This window comes from Oncorhynchus clarkii, chromosome 26 (genome assembly GCF_045791955.1).
Source record: "Oncorhynchus clarkii lewisi isolate Uvic-CL-2024 chromosome 26, UVic_Ocla_1.0, whole genome shotgun sequence".
Lineage (NCBI taxonomy): Eukaryota > Metazoa > Chordata > Actinopteri > Salmoniformes > Salmonidae > Oncorhynchus > Oncorhynchus clarkii.
Window position 1 is genome coordinate 6,411,974 of NC_092172.1, and position 15,717 is coordinate 6,427,690.

Below are 15,717 nucleotides of genomic sequence, written 5' to 3' on the forward strand. Positions count from 1 at the left end.
CACCCCTCTAAGATCATGTGCCATTCCAGTTACCATCAGCCAGACAATTCCGCTCGGCTACTGTCACCCAGAAGTTTCGGAAAATCTCTTATCAATCATGCTTGTGTAAGACCAGGACAAATGGTGAAATCTCTGGGGCCTCAGCTCAGGGCCAGGGGTCTCTGTGGCCTGTGTTCGAGGTGGGGTGGGGGGACTACTGTAGGTCTAGAGTGTTTGTCCTAAGTTATTTTAGGAGGATGTTTTAATTTGAGCGTCACCATTAAACTCTGGGTGATGAGAGAGATGGGCTGTATTTAAGGATTCCCCTCGGTGGTGTTGGGGCTGTCGCACTCAAGATTTGAGACTGAACTGAGGGGGAAGAGATTGATGCTGATACATCCAGACTTGTGCAGGTATAGTAGTCAAATGTTTATGATTTGTGAGTGACATGTTTGATATTGATAAATGTAACCGCACACTGGTTGAATCAACGTTTCCACGTCATTTCAATGAAATTACTTTGATCCAACGTGGAATAGAAATGTAATTAACTGGGACCGGCTGTATTTACAGTAAAACCGATATCATATACTGGCTCGTGTCCAATCAGTGCCATACTTTTAGAATATTTGGTCCAAGGGTCCATGGATGAGACTGATGTTGAACTTGATCAAGCTATCTCTAAGTTGAATTGCATAAACATGACTTGAATTCATCCATCACGACTCACTGGATGTTGGAAATTTCCATGTGAGGTAAGTGTTAGTGACCAGGCTGCGTCAAGCGGTCCAGGGTGGATACTGGCATGTGTTCTTCCATGGTCCAAATGGGCTCTATTCCTGGAGTCTTATCACCACATACCAGCCCTATGATGTGACGGACAACCTCTGAAATGAATGGGTGAGAATAGAGGGGAGTCAGGACTGGCTGAGATACCTTATCTCTGCTAGAAGAACAGGCTCGACAACATCGCTGTCACTATACTACGATGGGTATCATCAAAGAGAATCCAAATGTAGACATTTACGTAAAAAAAAAATCTCTATATAATGTAGTCTGAACCTATTGCAACGCATGCATAACAGCAGGAATTAGGGCTGCTGAGGGTGCTGCAGCACCCCCTGATAAATCAGTATTACAATAACATTATTTTAAAATGATATTTTGGGAAAAAAGTATTTTCCACCAAATTAGTGCTTTAGGGCTTTACTACTCCTGAGTAGATAACAATTCTCATCAGCAGAGCGGGAAGACCCCCCAAACCCCGATGACAGCACATCCACCCCTAAACATCTTCCCACATGTTTATTTATTGACCACTATGTCAGGATAAGTCAGAAATACACTGATGGTCTTGAGGCCACCCCAGAGTAGATTCAATCTGCAGCCATCTATTCCTCCATCTAAACACCCCTCTCGATGCAGACTCTCACCCCGAGACAAGGATGCCAAACTGGGGCGGCGGGGCCAAGTGCGCGGCCTGTGAAAAGACTGTGTACCACGCTGAGGAGATCCAATGCAACGGGAGGAGCTTCCACAAGACCTGCTTCATCTGCAGTGAGTTATCCTCAGTCACACACCATGTAGGCCTAGACTGACAGAGAAGACAAACTAATGACACCAAGACCGGTAATAAACTCTCTTTACTTATTCATAAAACCAGGATCTGCTTAAAGTCGTTCCATGTCATTTCAGCAACCCATGACACCTACCATCTCATATTGTTCTAAAATTGCTTCTGTAGTAGTTAGAAACAGGAAATATTGGCATCCCTGAAACATTATGTTGGAATTGTATTTTATCTCAGAGAAATTAAGGTAATTGATTGCACCCAAATTGGCAATTTTAAATGATAGAAAACACAGGAATACAAAGTTGAGAAGATTTGGACAAGCTGGCTTCTGGCTTCTGTTTACAGTTCTACAGTGGCCATTGAAGTTAAGCATCGTATTGCAGTTCAGAAGACTAGCCCTGTCCCATCCTTCATTAGCACAAACAATAATCCTCTTCTTTTGTTTGGCTTTGAGGTTGTCTGTTTAATTCTGCCTGGTCAACCAAACAACCAGCAAACCCTTCACTCCGTAGGCAACCGTAATTAAAGCCAGCCAGTCTATCAGTGTTCTGGTGTTTTTAAGATGACTTTTTACCCTATGATTTGAGCCCTGAATCCGGACACCTCTTACACAGAGAGCCTCTTAGCTTTTGCAGGTTGTATTTTAGCGATCACGGTAGCAGCAAAGAGAGGGGAGAGGTGGAGACCCTATCGGGGAACACAAAATGGACCACCTAAAATGCCCATCTCAAGTAACGTGTTTCAATCTCACCTAATTACCCATGAATGGCTGGGGCTGGGCTTTGAACTGGGGGCTGCCAATAGCTAGATAGCACCACGGGGAGCACTAAAAGGCCTTTGTAATTATCTGCAATTGAGGAGGGATCTGCTTCTCCATCTGCTGGGGCTGGCAAATGGGAGAATCTGTTTGTCCACTACACAGCCTCTGCCCTACACAGTGGAAAAGGAACCCAATTGTCATACTTGAGTAAAAGTAAAGATACCTTAATAGAAAATGACTCAAGTAAAAGTCACCCAGTAAGAATCTACTTGAGTAAAAGTCTAAAAGGATTTGGTTTAAAATATACTTAAGTATCAAAAGTAAATGTCATTACTAAAAGTATAAATCCTTTCAAATTCCTTGTGAAAAAAATTAAATAAAAAATAAAATAATAGCCAGAGGCACACCAACATTGCAACATAATTTATAAATGAATCATGTGTTTAGTGAGTACACCAGATCAGAGGCAGTAGGGAAGACCAGGGATGTTCCGTTGATGTGTGTGAATTGGACCATTTTCCTGTCCTGCTAAGCATTCAAATGGAATGAGTACTTGTGGGTGTCAAGGAAAATGTATGAAGTAAAAAATACATTTAGGAATGTAGTACAATAAAAGAGAAAGTTGTCAAAATTATAAATAGTAAAGATCCCCCTAAAAACTACTCAAGTAAGTACTTGAAAGTATTTTTACTTAAGTACTTTGCACCACTGGTCCTACACAACCCCTCCAGCCTGTAGTCTTCAGAAATAGATCCTGACCAGGGACAGCTGAAAGGGGTGTGTTGATTGACTTGGGTGGGACCATTGCTAGACCCCAGGCACATGCTTCTGCGGCCTAGTAATATGAATAATGCCATTATCCACAGCCTGATATAGTTGCTTAATAGGTATCCGGGCATGAAAAAAAAATATTTTGGTAATAAAATAAAGGAACAGAATACTTAAGTGTTTTTGCTGTCCAACCTGACAAAACTGACGAAAGTTTGTCCATAGCTGTCACGGCCACAACATTCTTTCTCCTGTTAACTGTGGCTAAGTATGGACAGTGAGTCAATGTGTTGGTTTGGTTTGCTCTTCACCCCAGTGGCCTGCAGGAAAGGACTGGACAGTACAACAGTCGCAGCGCATGAGTCAGAGATCTACTGCAAGTCCTGCTATGGCAAGAAATATGGGCCAAAAGGCTACGGGTACGGCCAGGGAGCTGGAGCCCTAAGCTCAGACCCCCCTGGACAGAACCTGGACATGCAATCTCAAGAGTAGGTCCCTCTCATTATTCTCTCTGACACCCCCCCCCCCCCCCCTCATTTTAATTGTAAGTATGGATGTTCGTCTGTGTCTCTTCAGATATTTATTGTCATTTATTCTTTCCTCTTCATTATGAAGCTCAAAGCCTCGCCCCACATCCACAAACTCCAACTCCAGTAAGTTTGCGCATAGGTTTGGAAGTTCAGATCGCTGCCAAAGATGTTCGAAGGCTGTCTACGCAGCAGAGAAGATCATGGGGGCAGGAAAGGTAAAAGTCCTCTATATAAGCCTTGCTTGCACTCTTTAGTCCACAACAATACAACGATCACCTAACTCTGATAGATGGGGTGTATGTGTTTCTTGTTGCAGCCTTGGCATAACACCTGCTTCCGCTGTTTGCTGTGTGGGAAGAGCCTGGAGTCTACCACAGTGACAGACAAGGATGGGGAACTCTACTGTAAAGGTACATACACACAGGACCAAACAAGCTCCCACCATTTAAGCGCTGTAAAGACCACATAGCTAGCCTGCCATAGAGAGCTCCCTTTGATCAATGATACAGTCAGGCTTCAGTAGAATCTAGTGGCTAAGATGAGGGAGCGAGAGCATGGCCTTATTTATTTTAATGAGTGTGGCCTTATTTATAGTAATGCATATTGGATGACTGTCCTTCATATTCCATTCACCCAGCTCAATGTAACATCGATATGTTTAGGCTACTACATGATGCTCAAATTTTCCTTATACCCATCATACGGTTGCTACAACCTAGCCTATGAATGAAAAAGTTTACAACGTAGGTGCACAGGTCAAGAGAAATTTGAGTAATCAAGGTGGCAGACATTGACACATTCAATACCGCCTTGCACACTCTTGCCTGCATCTAGCTGATCTAGGGTGTAATCATTAGACCAACAGTTGCAAACAAGTTTCTTTTGGACAAATTCAGATATGCTTACAGAATCGGTGGAATGAATACACCCCTGATCTAACACAAACACAGTTCACTTTCATAGCAGCCACATACAAACAGCATGATCACTTTGCTCTTTGTAATTCCTTCTCATATCTACGAGCTCTCCTCCTCTCACCTTTTCCCTTTGCTTGTGGACTTTAGTGCACAACACATCAGTGAACAGGCAAAAAAAACTTTCTTCATATGATAACCGCTAACCACTACACACAGCCGACATCGTTGTCACCATATTAATGTCATAGTCAACATATCTACTAGAACGAATACGTTAATAAACCCGCTACAATCATGCACTACAGTGTAGTCAGCAGCAAGCAGTATAGCAGTCACACCGGCAGCAGTAAATTATTAAAACCAAAAGCTTACCTTGATTTGAAAGAGTTCCAGTGTTGGTTAGCCATAGCCAGCTAGTTAACATAGCATCCCTCTCTGTTTGAGTAGGCTAAACTAGCTAGCTGCATCTGCTAGCTAAGTGAAAAAAACACAACTAAATATAGTTCTCTCTTTCTCTTGCTTCTTCATTTTTAAATAAATACATATGTTCAAAACTGTTCAACTATTGTCTTTCTCTCTCTTTGAATCAACTACTCACATTTTATGCACCGCAGTGCTAGCTATCTGTAGCTTATGCTTTCAGTACTATATTCATTCTCTGATCCTTTGACTGGGTGGAGAAAAAGTCAGTTTATGCTGCAAGATAGGTTGGAGGACGTCCTCCGGAAGTTGTCATAATTACTGTGTAAGTCCATAGAAGGGGATGAGAACCATGAGCTTCCTAGATTTTGTGTTAAAGTCAATGTACCCAGAGGAGGACAGAAACTAGCTGTCCTCCGGCTACACCATGGTGCTACCCTACAGAGTGTTGTTGAGGCTACTGCAGGCTTTCATTGCAAAACAATGTCTTTTAATAAATTATTTAGTGATGTGTATATACAGTGGGGAGAACAAGTATTTGATACACTGCCGATTTTGCAGGTTTCCCTACTTACAAAGCATGTAGAGGTCTGTAATTTTTATCATAGGTACACTTCAACTGTGAGTGACGGAATCTAAAACAAAAATCCAGAAAATCACATTGTATGATTTTTAAGCAATTCATGTGCATTTTAATGCATGGCATAAGTATTTGATCACCTACCAACCAGTAAGAATTCCGGCTCTCACAGACAACAACTGTTGGCGCAATTATTAGAGAATGGAAGAAGTTCAAGATGACGGTCAATCACCCTCGGTCTGGGGCTCCATGCAAGATCTCACCTCGTGGGGTATCAATGATCATGAGGAAGGTGAGGGATCAGCCCAGAACTACACGGCAGGACCTGGTCAATGACCTGAAGAGAGCTGGGCCTACAGTCTCAAAGAAAACCATTAGTAACACCCTACGCCGTCATGGATTATAATCCTGCAGCGCATGCAAGGTCCCCCTGCTCAAGCCAGCGCATGTCCAGGCCCGTCTGAAGTTTGCCAATGACCATCTGGATGATCCAGAGGAGGAATGGGAGAAGGTCATGTAGTCTGATGAAACAAAAATAGAGCTTTTTGGTCTAAACTCCACTCGCCGTGTTTGGAGGAAGAAGAAGGATGAGTACAACCCCAAGAACACCATCCCAACCGTGAAGCATGGAGGTGGAGACATCACTCTTTGGGGATGCTTTTTTGCAAAGGGGACAGGACGACTACACCGTATTGAGGCGAGGATGGATGGGGCCATGTATCGCGAGATCTTGGCCAACAACCTCCTTCCATCAGTAAGAGCATTGAAGATGGGTCGTGGCTGGGTCCGAAACATAAAGCCAGGGCAACTAAGGAGTGGCTCCGTAAGAAGCATCTCAAGATCCTGGAGTGGCCTAGCCAGTCTCCAGACCTGAACCCAATAGAAAATCTAGGGAGGGAGCTGAAAGTCCCAGTCAAGAACTACAGGAAACGTATGATCTCTGTAATTGCAAACAAAGGTTTCTGTACCAAATATTAAGTTCTGCTTTTCTGATGTATCAAATACTTATGTCATGCAATAAAATGCAAATGAATTACTTAAAAATCATTCAATGTGATTTTCTGGATTTTTGTTTTAGATTCTGTCTCTCACAGTTTAAGTGTACCTATGATAGAAATTACAGACCTCTACATGCTTTGTAAGTAGGAAAACCTGCAAAATCGGCAGTGTATCAAATACTTGTTCTCCCCACTCTATTTAGTTTTATCTAAAAAATTAAAACTTTTTTAAATGTTTCACTATCTTAATTTTTATGAAATTCACTGAGGATGATGGTCCTCCCCTTCCTACTCCGAGGAGCCTCCATTGCTAGAAACTCAGTGACTCTCAGTCACCAGGAGCTCAGTATTGTATCTTTCGGTGTTTCATTATTTCTTAGTTGGTTTCTTCCCTCTGTCTTCGCAGTTTGCTACGCCAAGAACTTCGGGCCGAAAGGAAAAGGGCTGGGGAACATGGGAATGGTGGAAGATGGAGAATGAATTCCTTGTAATAGTTTGTGTGTGTTAGTTTTCTTTTCTTCAAATATAGAGCATTTTGAGCACTTATTGAAAATGTGTGTTAATAAAACATTTCACAATTAGCTTGTATACCACATTTCTTAAAACTTCTTTCTCTTGCCTTACAATTATGTAAAAACACTTGACAATAGTAACTACATCACAGCATTTATCAACACAAACGATTGAGAGAGAAGTGATGTCTATCTAGCTTGTATCAACTGCACATCCCTTTCTTGTGTTCAAGGCAATGGATGAAACAGCACTGCTTCATTTGCATAAAAAGGACATTGTTGATCTAAGTGTCATCATATCAAAGTGAGCTGTATGCCAAATAACCTGGACCACCACACAGACCTGGGTACAATACAGACGGTCGACCTATGGATGGTGTATAGGATGGGTAGACCTCAAATGACATTAATCAATTATAACCAGATGCTCTTCAAAATATATTGAAACTGACACACAATAGAATATAAGCACACCTCAAAAGAAATAGGAGGCGTCGAGGCAAAAACATTAAGCGTCAAACAAAAGCCAACAAAATATTTAGCTAAAAACATCGCTCCGCATTAAAAACAAATGAGCATGAAAACGAAAACAAAAGAGGGAAGGAAAACATAATTAAGTCATATTTCTATTCTGTGTTAATGTGCTGCCTGGCGAAGACAGCTACACCAACATGCTTCCAGCTGTTTTTTAAATTCATTATTAATAGGATTTCATCTGCGCTCATAAATACGCCCGTGTCATTTAAATTAACAAGGCAACGCTAATTACCAAACACATTTGCGTTAATCTATCCAAACTACTATGTCTTGGTGCCCAAGCGCAAGCTTTTTGTAATTACAAGTACTTAAGCTGCAGGAGGCTGATGAGGGTGTGTGTACGTGGATTTTTTAAACATTTTTTTTTACCTGTAATGTATTTTTTGTTGTTGTGTTTATTATGGAACTCCATTAGCTACTATACTCTTCCTGGGTCCAGGCAAAATTAAGGCAGTTATACATATTTTAAAAACATTACAATCATTACAGAAGTCACAGCATATTAAGTGTGTGACCTCGAGCCCACACGCCACTGCCACATATCTACAATGCAGAAATCCATGTGTGTGTGTATAGATGTGTATTTTGCGTATGTTATCATGTGTGTGTATGCATGTGTCTGTGCCTTTGTTTGTGTTACTTCACAGTCCCCGCTGTTCCATAAGGTGTATTTTTACCTGCTTTGAAAATCTGATTCTAGTGCTTGCATCAGTTACCTGATGTGGAATAGAGTTCCATGTAGTTATGGCCCTATGTCGTACTGTGCGCCTCCCATAGTCTGTTCTGAACTTGGGGACTGTGAAGAGACTTCTGGTGGCATGTCTTGTTGGGCATGCAAAGGTGTCCGAGCTGTGTGCTAGTATTTTAAAACAGACAGCTCTGTACCTTCAGCTTGTCAATACCTCTTACAAAAACAAGTAATGATGAAGTCAATCTCTCTGCCATGAGATTGACATGCATGTCATTAATGTTAGCTCTCTGTGTACTTTTAAGGGCCAGCAGTGCTAACCTGTTCTGAGCCAACTGCACTTTTCCCAAGTCCCTCTTTGTGGCACCTGACCACACGAATGAACAGTAGCCCAGGTGCGAAGAAAACCAGGGCCTGTAGGACCTGTCTTGTTTATAGTGTTGTTAAGAAGGCAGAGTAGCGCTTTATTATGGACAGACTTCTCTCCATCTTAGCTACTGTTGTTTCAATATGTTTTGACCATGACAGTTTACAGTCCAGCATTACTCTAAACAGTTAGGTCACCTCAACTTGCTCAATTTCCACATTATTAATTACGAGATGTGCAGTTGAAGCCGGAAGTTTACATACACCTTAGCCAAATACATTTAAACTCAGTTTAACAATTCCTGCCATTTAATCAGAGTAAAACATGTATGTCTTAGGTCAGTTAGGATCACCACTTTATTTTAAGAATGTGAAATGTTAGAATAATAGTAGAGATAATTATTTATTTCAGCTTTTATTTATTTCATCACATTCCCAGTGGGTGAGAAGTTTCCATACACTCAATTAGTATTTGGTAGCATTGCCTTTACATTTTTTAACTTGGGTCAAACGTTTCAGGTAGCCTTCCACAAGCTTCCCATAATAAGTTGGGTGAATTTTGGCCCATTCCTTCTGACAGAGCTGGTGTAACTGAGTCAGGTTTGTAGGCCTCCTTGCTCGCACATGCTTTTTCAGGTCTGCCCACAAATTTTCTATGGGTTTGAGGTCAGGACGTTGTGATGGTCACTCCAGTGCCTTGACTTTGTTATGCCATTTTGCCACAACTTTGGAAGTATGCTTGGGGTCATTGTCCATTTGGAAGACCCATTTGCGACCAAGCTTTAACTTCCTGACTGACGTCTTGAGATGTTGCTTCAAATATCCACATAATTTTCAATTCCTCATGACGCCATCTATTTTGTGAAGTGCAACAGTCCCTCCTGCAGCAAAGCACCCCCACAACATGATGCTGCCACCCCCGTCCTTCACGGTTGGGATGGTGTTCTTCGGATATAGATACTTTTGTACCTGTTTCCTACAGCATCTTCACAAGGTCTTTTGCTGTTGTTCTGGGATTGATTTGCACTTTCGCACCAAAGTACGTTCATCTCTAAGAGACAGAACGCGTCTCCTTCCTGAGCGGTATGACGGCTGCGTGGTCCTATAGTGTTTATACTTGCGTACTATTGTTTGTACAGATGAACGTGGTACCTTCATGCGTTTGTAAATTGCTCCCAAGGATGAACCAGACTTGTGGAGGTCTACAATTTGTTCTTGGCTGATTTATTTTGATTTTCCCATGATGTCAAGCAAAGAGGCACTGAGTTTGAAGGCAGGCCTTGAAGTACATCCACAGGTACACCTCCAATTGACTCAAATTATGTCAATTAGCCTATCAGAAGCTTCTAAAGTCATGACATAATTTTCTGCAATTACCCAAGCTGTTTAAAGGCACAGTCAACTTAGTGTATGCAAACTTCTGACCCACTGGAATTGTGATACAGTGAATTATAAGTGAAATAAACAATTGTTGGGAAAATGACTTGTGTCATGCACAAAGTTGATGTCCTAACCGATTTACCAAAACTATAGTTTGTCAACAAGAAATTTGTGGAGTTTTAATTGCTCCAACCTAAGTGCATGTAAACTTCTGACTTCAACTGTAGTTGAGGTTTAGTGAATGATTTGTCCCAAATACAATGCTTTTCATTTTGGAAATATTTAGTACTGACTTATTCCTTGTTACCCATTTCAAAACTAACTGCAGCTCTTTGTTAAGTGTTGTAGTCATTTCAGTATACTGTTGTAGTTCACGTGTGGCCTTACTCAAAGCATGTCGTTAGTAAAGATTGAAAAAAATCAAGGGTCCTAAACAGCTACCCTCGGGAATTCCTGCTTCTGCCTGGATTATGTTTGAGAGGATTGCATTAAAGAACCCCCTCTGTGTTCTGTTAGAAAAGTAGTTCTTTATCCACATTATAACAGGGGGTGCAAAGCCATAACACACACGTTTTTCCAGCAGCAGACTGATCGATAACGTCAAAAGATGCACTCAAGTCTAACAAGACAGCCCCACAATCATTTTATCATCAATTTCTCTCAGCTAATCATCAGTCATTTGTGTAAGTGCTGTGCTTGTTGAATGTCCTTCCCTATTAGCGTGCTGAAAGTCTGCTGTCAATTTGTTTACTGTAAAATAGCATTGTATCTGGTCAAAAACCATTTTTTCCAGAATTTTACTAAGAGTTGGTAACAGACTGATTGGTCGGCTATTTGAGCCAGTAAAGGGGGTTTTACTATTATTGGGTAGCGGAATGACTTTAGCTTCCCTCCAGGCCTGAGGGCACACACTTTCTAGTAGGTTTAAATTAAAGATGTGGCAAATAGCAGTGGCAATATCGTCCGCTATTATACTCAATCATTTTCCATCCAGATTGTCAGACCGGACAACAATTTTTTCACCTCTTCCACACTGACTTTACAGAATTCAAAAGTACAATTCTTATCTTTCCTAATTTGGTCTGATACACTTGGATGTGTTTGTTGCTGGCATGTCATCCCTAAGTTTGCTTATCTTGCCAATGAAAAAAAATAATTCAAGTAGCTGGCTCACTGATATTGCCATCTGATTCAATGAGTGATGGAGCCTTTGGCTTTTTACCCAAAATGTCATTTAAGGTGCACCAAAGCGTTTTACTATCATTCTTTATATCACTTCTATTTGTTTCATAGTAGTTTATTTTTTATTTAGCTTACTCACAATTTCTTAAATTTGCAGTAATTTTGCCAATCAGTTGGGCTGCCAGACTTAATTGCCATACCTTTTGCCTCATCCCTCAACCATACAATTTTTCAATTCCTCATCAATCCAAGGGGATTTAACAGTCATTTTCTTAATGGGGGCTTACTAGTAACTGGAATAATTCATTTCATAAATGTGTCAAGTGCAGCGTCTGGTTGCGCCTCATTACACACCACAAGACCAGCAAATATTCTTTAAATCAACAACATATGAACCACTGCAAAACTTCTTGTATGACCTCTTATACACTATAAAGAAATTATGTCTTGAATGGTGTCTTTCTTTGGCTTCAATTAAAAGAGGTCTCGGTATGCCTCATTTGTTTCATTAAAATGTCTCCAGTGGTCTGGATAAAAAAGTCAATTGGGAGCCTGATTTAGGACAGGATTACCCCCAATATGAATACCAACTTATCAATTATAACAAAAGGTAAACAAGAGGATCATTAGGTTCACCATGTCTTCACTGGGCTATGCAAGATCGATTGAAACATGAGGATGCCAATCTCTCCCGAAACAGTCGTGAGCTTTGATTTATGTACCCACAGAGTATCTAAACTCAAAAGGCTTTCTGACACCATCGTAAAAAAAAAAAAAAGTTTTTTTTTTTTTTTTTTTTAATTAAAAACTTGCGTGGCTTTGTTGGAACATCCAGTGCAGTGAGTTACAATGGCACATTACTTCACATGGTAATGCAGAAAACAAAAACAACAAAAAAGCAACATAGCTTGGATGCTTAATGTCACCGCAAAAAAAAAATTAAGTGTCCAGTGTCATTAAAGTCACACCCTGTAAGATGCGCATACCATCAGTGTGGCTTCAAACACAAATAAAAATGAATCAAATGCATACCGTAACATTTTCACAAGAAAATATCACTTGATTTCTAGCTGTGGGAACGATATTCCATGAGAACACAACTTGTCTCAGCATGACTTGGCGCTATACATTAGTTTACACAATGCTCCTAAAATAACAAAAACATCTAATGGAGGAATAGGTATTTGGTTTTGGTTACGATAACACAAGACAGTTGGTCATTAATCGAAATGACTGGAAATCTCAGACTGTTGCTTTAAGGCTGAGAGAGAAGAGCATAGTGGATAGGATCGTGGATTGTTGAGTTATGGGAGATATGAGTCCCGATTCCTTGCCTTCTCCCAATAGTGAGCACTAGTTCGCCCTTAAATGGATGTAAAAACACTCCATTTGTGTAACAACTGCCAACAGTCCACCATATTTCTTCCACCTGTCCATTCCTTCTAAATCTACGAGGGGGAGTGAACGAGCGCACACTTATGGGAGAGGGAATCGGAAACGGCTATGTACTTGGGTGCGTGTCCACTGTCAAGAGAGCGGCTGGATAGAAAATCAGCATATTTAGAGGTACAGTACTACAAGACCAGTATTAGAACAAACTGATCTAGAGAATGCACTGTATGCTCCAATAAAAAGAGTTCAGTGACTGACAAACCAATGTGAGGCTTTGCTTAAACTGTCTACAGTGTCGGTCCTTCAAATCTAAAAACACTCACTTACAGCCTCTTGCAAACACTGTAAAAACAGACACATTAAAAATAATAATTTTAAAAAAGTCTTTATAAAAAAAAAACCACATTGATCAAAATACAACTATTTATATTAAAAAGAAAACAATGACTAACTTAATATACAATTTAAGCCATAAAGGCGAATTCAATTTGGCACAAATTATACATTTCAGATTTCAATTTTTTCCCCTCATTAATATATACCAGCGTAAGACAGCAGCAGTCTGTAGCAAAAGAAAACACATAAAATAAAGTCAGTACAACTTCCTCCATGCTATTTCCCTTTATAGTGGTGTTTCTTCACAGGCAGTCCAAAATATATAAAATATATATATATTTTTAAATAAGCTTCATCCGTTTGGTCCAGAACGATAGTGGATCCAGGTCCTAGCTGCCCCCTGTGGGGTCAGACGATGTCGGGCTGGCCGAACATGTGGTCTCGGCCGGGTGGGTACTGCTGGGTCCAGTCGACCATGGCGGGCTTGAACAGCCCACAGCAACGCAGCTGGAAGAACGACACAAGGTTCCGCACCACACCCAAACTATGGAGGGAGAGAGAGAAATGAGAGTAATGGAAAAAGAGAGAAAGAGAGAAGCACTGGCCTACAATAGTAAATAGGTGGGAGGACATTTGTCTGTTTATTGCTTTTAGTCACCAATGGAATCGGCAGGCTAGCCTGATGAAGGTTAGCCTATCTTGTCTAGCCATCTCGTCTCAAGAAGGTCCACAATGGAAATAAGTCCCAGACTGTGTGTCTTATCCTCGATGATTTTACTCGCACGTATGGCTTTTTCAAGTTTTACATGTGCTTGTTTTTGTTTTTTGTTTTTAAATTGTGAAATTAATACAACTAAAAGAAGACAACTTACTTGTAAGGGTTCTGTCTGAGAGAGATGGATTGTGGGAGTTTCCTCTGACGAAGCACCAGGTTTGCCATCTCTGCGTTTGTCAGGCCGTAGAACGCAATCTGTTCAGACACACACATTCTAACTAAAACAGAAACGACACTACGCCTCCAAATGGTCACATTGGCTTACGAGTCCCTGTCGTTAAAAAAAAGTATGATAAAACAACGATAACTAATGCCTCCAATGAATATTTCCTCAAAAAGACAACAGAAATAGCAGCTCTCCTCCCAGCCCGACATCATTGAGGCAGTGAGCAGCATGGGGGACTGCCCCGGGGAAGACACTGCAGCAAGACGGCGTCAACACAGAAGACAACACATCAATCATGAATAACACAAGCAGCGTTTGATTCGGAGCAAATCAAAAGAAAGACACAGCGAAAACGTTGGCAGCTCGAGCAAAACGAGGAAATCAAATAGGGTTTATAGCTCGAGTGCACGTAGTAATAAATGCGGTAGTTTACTTTCACCGCGTTTCAAGAAGTTATTCAAATACAACATGCCTACAGTTGTAGAAGTGACGGTAGCTTTGTAGCGTCATATAGCTACTACACACACACACACACACACACACACACACACACACACACACACACACACACACACACACACACACACACACACACACACACACACACACACACACACACACACACACACACACACACACACACACACACACACACACACACACACACACACACACACACACACACACACAGTTACCTGGTAGAGCTGTATGACCAGTAGTATGGAAGCCCAGGAGGTATGGAAGAAAGCTAGACAGAAGACACCCAGTACCCAGGAAGAACAGCCCACCAGGGCAGAGATGGCACCCCACACACCCTCCTCTTGGTAGTGCAGCGGGCAGTGCTTTGACCAGTCTGGCAACACACACGAGAATGTCAGGCAGGAAGACAAGTACATGTGTTAAGAATGTACACAAATAAAGTGCATTTGTCTATGTGATTAATTGAGGCAGTCACTTACACACAAGACATCCGTAGAACATCCACGCTCCCATCAGGCAGAGATAGAGGAGGAAGAGAACAAAGAAGTGGTGATTCCTGGCACCTGAAGAAAGTAAGAATGGGTGGGAAAAAGAGAAAGAGAAGACCAAAAATTTGTCATTAAAACGCAAAACTCTGGCGCTGACAAAGCGGCAAATGCCGGCTGTGTATTTGTGTCGGCTAAACTTAGACGAATACTGTGTTTCCAAGTGTTCAAATACTAGTCGACTGCCACAACAACGATTGCGTTCCCCTACGCAACCCTATTAGTACGTATTGAGGTTTCGTGTAGATTATCCTACAAACAAACTGTATGTATAATTTAGGGTAGACAGAAATATATACGCTCTGTTGGTTTTAGTCACCGATGCAGCCATTGATCCAGATGGAGTGATGGTCCTGTTTCGCCACGCAGGCGTCACAGGAGAAGCAGTGACTGGCCCTCATAGGCTTCTTCATCTGCATAACCGAAACACACAACAACAAAAAAAAATCAACCAATCAGCATTTCTTCATATCACCACATTTCCTAACACGTGAAAGCTTGAGCAAAACATATTTGTTAATTGGGAGGTCATGCGAATAGCGATGGTTGAGTAAACGCGTTGGAATGGAACTGGCCTACTTGTGGTCCTTGTGGCTTACCATACAGGAAGTGCAGAAGATACTGGGGTCCAAGCAGCCCGCCTCTGCCAGCAACACCACATTCTGGAGGCGACACAGAAGACCAACACGATCCATCACATCCATGTCATTGAAGTAGATTGGCAGCCATGTCACATGCCAACGACCCCTCCAGCCAGACCAGGGTAAATGTTGACCTGTCCATAATGGTTTTCTACCAGTCTTTTAAAAACAAAACAGTGATAGAACAACGCC

General features: G+C 41.4%; 2 protein-coding genes across 2 annotated transcripts in view; one reads left to right on the top strand and one right to left on the bottom strand.

The window, feature by feature from the left end:
- The first annotated feature begins 93 nt into the window (after positions 1-93).
- On the top strand, positions 94-7,106 carry LOC139384693 (cysteine and glycine-rich protein 3 (cardiac LIM protein)). The gene is made up of 6 exons (XM_071129521.1): positions 94-392; positions 1,405-1,536; positions 3,397-3,568; positions 3,696-3,825; positions 3,927-4,020; positions 6,932-7,106. Exons 2-6 carry the CDS (start codon positions 1,425-1,427, stop codon positions 7,003-7,005), a joined length of 582 nt encoding a protein of 193 aa, XP_070985622.1. The 5' UTR covers positions 94-392; positions 1,405-1,424; the 3' UTR covers positions 7,006-7,106.
- A 5,958-nt stretch (positions 7,107-13,064) lies between these two features.
- The window catches only part of LOC139384683 (putative palmitoyltransferase ZDHHC13), a 28,821-nt gene continuing 26,168 nt past the window's right edge, over positions 13,065-15,717 (bottom strand). The window contains exons 12-17 of the mRNA XM_071129507.1: positions 15,484-15,546; positions 15,204-15,297; positions 14,819-14,902; positions 14,555-14,712; positions 13,791-13,888; positions 13,065-13,462 (exon numbers count right to left, since the gene is read on the bottom strand). Coding sequence (XP_070985608.1) covers positions 13,327-13,462; positions 13,791-13,888; positions 14,555-14,712; positions 14,819-14,902; positions 15,204-15,297; positions 15,484-15,546 — 633 coding nt within the window. The 3' untranslated portion in view covers positions 13,065-13,326. The remainder of the gene's footprint in view (positions 13,463-13,790; positions 13,889-14,554; positions 14,713-14,818; positions 14,903-15,203; positions 15,298-15,483; positions 15,547-15,717) is intronic.

Coding starts and splice junctions, on each gene's coding strand:
- LOC139384693 (XM_071129521.1), top strand. CDS start 1,425: ATGCCAAACTGGGGCGGCGGGGCCAAGTGCGCGGCCTGTGAAAAGACT. Junction 1,537..3,396: donor CAAGACCTGCTTCATCTGCA/GTGAGTTATCCT, acceptor TCTTCACCCCAG/TGGCCTGCAGGAAAGGACTG. Junction 3,569..3,695: donor CTGGACATGCAATCTCAAGA/GTAGGTCCCTCT, acceptor TTCATTATGAAG/CTCAAAGCCTCGCCCCACAT.